Source organism: Vulpes lagopus, chromosome 1 (assembly GCF_018345385.1).
Source record: "Vulpes lagopus strain Blue_001 chromosome 1, ASM1834538v1, whole genome shotgun sequence".
NCBI classification, from domain to species: Eukaryota; Metazoa; Chordata; class Mammalia; order Carnivora; family Canidae; genus Vulpes; species Vulpes lagopus.
In genome coordinates this window covers 59,194,982-59,199,256 of record NC_054824.1, presented here as the reverse complement: position 1 = coordinate 59,199,256, position 4,275 = coordinate 59,194,982, and the positions used below count along the sequence as shown (strand labels likewise).

General features: G+C 57.8%; 1 protein-coding gene across 1 annotated transcript; it reads left to right on the top strand.

Moving 5' to 3' along the window:
- Positions 1-260: 260 nt before the first annotated feature.
- Positions 261-2,109, top strand: LOC121486755 (basic proline-rich protein-like). The gene is made up of 4 exons (XM_041747974.1): positions 261-527; positions 1,118-1,388; positions 1,511-1,683; positions 1,765-2,109. The coding sequence occupies exons 1-4, from the start codon at positions 261-263 to the stop codon at positions 2,107-2,109; spliced, it is 1,056 nt and encodes a 351-aa protein (XP_041603908.1).
- The last annotated feature ends 2,166 nt before the right edge of the window (positions 2,110-4,275 follow it).

Below are 4,275 nucleotides of genomic sequence, written 5' to 3'. Positions count from 1 at the left end.
TGAGAGAACAAGCCCTCACCAGGGGATCAGGGCTTCTCTGAGTCCCAGGCAGGGCCAGGCGAAGGGACAGCTCACCTGTAACGAGTGGTAAGAGTAGGCACGTGTTCACACTTGACGAGGGATAGGTTTACTCACCGGCTCTTCCATCAGAGTGCCCGCCCTTCCCAAGATAACTCGCTGAGGTAATCGAGCAAGTTCTGCCTCTGAATGGCTTGGAACCCTCGAAGGGCAGGGCTTAAAGGTGGGCCCTCAAACAGCCAATGCAGAAAGCCAAGATAGACACCCTGCAGCTGGAACTGGGAGCGAGGCCTCAGAGACTTGGTTCCAGTAAGGCTCAGAGCTGCTCCCAGGGTGAGCGCCGACCATCTACCGAAGGGCAGCAAAAGAGGGTGGCTGAGACTGCTGAGTTAAGGTCTTTTGCATTGACTGGATCCTTTGCTGTGAACTTGGTAAACCTCCTTACCATACCCAGTCACAGAGCTGCCGCCCACTTTCTACGTCAAGGGATTAGGAGCAAACTAACAAAGGTAGGTTGATCAAGTGCTTCCGGGGCTTTGAGTGCAGCCCACCGTGACCTCAGAGCAATGCTTGCAGTTGAAGAGTTTTTTTTTTTTTTTAATGATAGTCTCACTCACACACACACACACACACACACACACACACACAGAGAGAGAGAGAGGCAGAGACACAGGCAGAGGGAGAAGCAGGCTCCATGCACCGGGAGCCCGACGTGGGACTCGATCCCCGGTCTCCAGGATCACGCCCTGGGCCAAAGGCAGGCGCCAAACCCCTGCGCCACCCAGGGATCCCGCAGTTGAAGAGTTGTGAAAGCTGATCAGCTTTGGAAGGGTCCTGGGGTAGGGTGGGGTTGGCGGTGGGGGTGGGTCACTGGGCCCAACCTTCTTCTACAGATGAGGACATGAAACCAAGTCCCCAAAGCAGAGGGGGTGTTGGGACTGGCCCAAAGTTCCAGGCATTTTCTGGCAGAGTGACAGTCCATGCTAAGGTCACCTGGCTCCTGGCCCCAAACTCTTTCAGCTGCCTCCTGAGAGCCTGGCTTTGAGACTGGGACAGTCGGTGAGGGAGGCCACCTGTTCAGCACACTTCTGCTCCTGAGAACAGTGGGGAGGGGCCCTCCTTTCCACCTTCCCCCACTGCCCTGGGCCTGAACGCCTCCACCGAGGCTGCCACTCTGCCCCAGTCCTCGGTGTCTTCAGGGAGGGCCACCTCCCGAGGCCTCAGCGGAGGGCCTGACCCTCCCGGCTGCCTTGCTGGACTCCATGATGCTCCCGCCTCAGCGTCCTGGTCCTGGGCCCAGCCCCCACACCCTTGCCGCTTTGTTCTTGGTCCATCAACTGCTGGCACGACCCACCCTTCGGGGCCAGAGGGCAAGTCTGGGGATAGCAGGGTGCCCCCTTTCTCCAGAAGTCCCCCAGTGCCCGGGCACGGTGCTGGGCCTCCAGCGGCCCCTGCGCACCTGCCGAGTGACCCCTCCTGTCTTCCTCCGCAGATTCCGAGCCCAGCACCCTGGACTCCCAGTCCTCCACCACCCTGTTCCTGTCCTCCGAGGAGCCGGGCCCGTCCACCGCCGCGCTGCCGTCCCCGTCCTCGTCCTGCGAGCCCCAGGCCTTCTCCCCGGGCGCCGCGGGGCTGCCGGCGCTGCTGCCACCGCCCCCCGCGCCCGCCGCGCCCCCCGCGGCCCCCGGCCCCGGCCCCGGCCCCGGGCGCGCGGGCCCCTACTCCGCGGCCGGCTCCTCCCCGGAGGCCGCCCCGCGCCTCGCCGACTGGCTGCCCTGCGGCCCCGCCACCACCCCTCCCTGCGGCGGCGGGGACGAGCGGCGGGAGCGGCCGGCGGCGCCCGGCCCGGGGCCCGAGGGGGGCCGCACCCTGCGCCCCGGCGCGGCGGGCAGGGAGGAGGGCGCCGAGGCCCCGGGAGCATCCCCGCCGCCGGCCGCGCGCGCCAGCCTGGAAGCCAGCGTCGGGGACATCCTGCTGGAGCTGCGGACCATGAACGGCCACCTGGGCGTCATAGCGAGGGCGCTCACCCGGCTGGCCTCGACCCTGGGGCCTCCGCCGCAGCCCCTGCCGGAGGCCCGCGATGCCGACTGAGCAACCGCGCTGTCGCCGCCCGCGCAGCTCCGCGCCGCAGGGCCCCGGCCCCCCGCCTGCCCCCAGCAGCCCCGCAAAGCCAGCAGAAGCCAGGAGGCCGCCGCTCTGCCTGCGGGAAGGGACCTCCCCTGACGTCTCGGTGTGAAGTGATGCTGCGGGTCACACTCTGGGGGGGGGGGGGGCATCACCGCTGCCCACTCCCCAGCGCTGTCCCGGACCCTCAGAGGGCCTTCTCTTTGTTCTGGAAAGGCCTTACCCCGCTGGCAAGGAAAGTGCCCCCGGACGGTGGTGAGCACCTGGGGCGAGATGCTCAGAGAACCCTCCTTTCACACCCCACATCTGTGACTCCTGACCGGGGTGGAGGAGGGAAGGCGAGCCAGCTCCGGCTCAACCCTCTGACTTGTCCGTGGTGTATCGCATCTCTGGTGATGTTTACATATTTCTTTTTTAAAAATATTTTTGGATAGTTAAATTTATTTTTTTCTCATTATAATATGACCACATTGCAAGAAGTTTGGAAAATAGAGAAGTGAAAAAAACCTGATGTATTTGGAGAAGGGGGTATTTAAGTCTTTCTTACGAATAAGAAAGAATTTGCGTAATAAACAAAACTCTTATGTGTGCTTTCTGGATGTTGGCCTCACTCAGATCCACTTCTTCCTTTGCCTGGGCCCCTGTTCCTGGTTACTTGTTGTGCAGTCCTTTGGATCTTATTTCAACTTTTCTCATGCTTGTGAAGAATAGGCTTCTTGGATTCTCGTGAGTCTTTTGTAAAATTCCCAGATCTCCCTAAATTTGATAAATGCACCCCTTTCCTCTGGATTGGAGCAGAAACTGAGTCACAGAGTGACTGGACATTATGAAGGAAACCAGCATCCCTGGCCCAATAACATCACCCTCTCCAGTTGTGACCACCAAAAATATCTCCGGACTTTGCCAGTGTCCCCTGATTGGGACCTAGATGGAATTTCAGAAATCTGGAATAATCTATGCCCTCCAGGAGCTGACTTCCCCAGGAGGCAGGGCTCTTCTCACTTTCCTATTTGAATTAGAATTTGAAATCAGAAGTAGATATACTACTCCTTTCCTGGAAACAAACCAAAGGTCAGAAACCACATTGCATAGAGTAAAAGCCGATCCTTGAGTATTTGCAGGGCACACAGGTGATGGACTGAGGCCCGTATAGCTGCCTGGGCTCTGTAGTGCTTGGCATACCCAGTGCGTCTCTGACTTGGGCAAGTTCGATCCATCTGGAGAGCCTATTAAGATGCTGATTCTGCTTTAGTGGTTCTGGGGTGGGGCCTGAGACTCTATATTTCTAATCAGATGGGGGTGGGGGGGATGTTGATGCTACTGGCCCAGGATACATTTTGAGTAGCAAGTGAGTAGCAGGAGCTTTTCCACTTCGGGATTCCTGCCGGTTTGGGTTGTTTGTCTTTGTACCCTGCAGTGGCCTAGATGCCCCAAGCTCTTACCAAAACTTTTCACTGCGGCTCTGGGGGACTTTTTATTTTAAAAGCCAGGGTGTATTAAGTTTAGCCACCCACTTCTAAAGAAGCTTCACCGGAGTTCAAACCAATTCAACATTTATTGGGTGTCTATGATGTTGGTGCCTGGGGGACTCAGAGATGAATAGAGCAAGGGCCCTTCCCTCCAGGGGCTCCCAGCCTAGTGTCCCACACAGAGAGGGATCAGCAGTCACCCCCACCCCCACCCTTGTAAACAACTTGAAGTGGGGTGGAGAGAAACAGCAGAGAGTGATGAAAATGGCAGTCACTGAGGCCAGGTTTCTGGCTTTGACTTTGGGAGGGATATTTAAACACTTTTGCCTCAGTCTCTTAATCTGTGTCAGATGGGGATGATGGCATCTGCTCCGTCATGGCCCAACAGAAGCAGACTTGGATGTTATGGGGGCTTTGCGCTCTAGAAAGTGCTGTCCAGATGGCCTTTGATGGAGAGTGGGTATCGGTACATCCTCTCTCCTGGGTCCTGTGGCAGGAGGCACACCATAGAAGGGGCATTACACACTCATATCTGAGCTGATTCTCCATCGCTGACTAAGCCTTTTTATTTTATTTTTCCAGGAAAGGAATCCATGGCCCAGAGTGACCGTCCTTTGTTCTGCTCTTTAGCTGAAGAAACAGCTAAGCTGTCATTCAACCACAG

What these genes read in the sequence shown, in the direction of transcription:
- LOC121486755 (XM_041747974.1), top strand. Translation starts at nt 261, where the DNA reads ATGCAGAAAGCCAAGATAGACACCCTGCAGCTGGAACTGGGAGCGAGG. An exon ending in CCACCCTTCGGGGCCAGAGG is followed by an intron (nt 1,389 to 1,510) that starts GCAAGTCTGGGG and finishes CTTCCTCCGCAG; the next exon opens with ATTCCGAGCCCAGCACCCTG. An exon ending in TGCCACCGCCCCCCGCGCCC is followed by an intron (nt 1,684 to 1,764) that starts GCCGCGCCCCCC and finishes TCCTCCCCGGAG; the next exon opens with GCCGCCCCGCGCCTCGCCGA.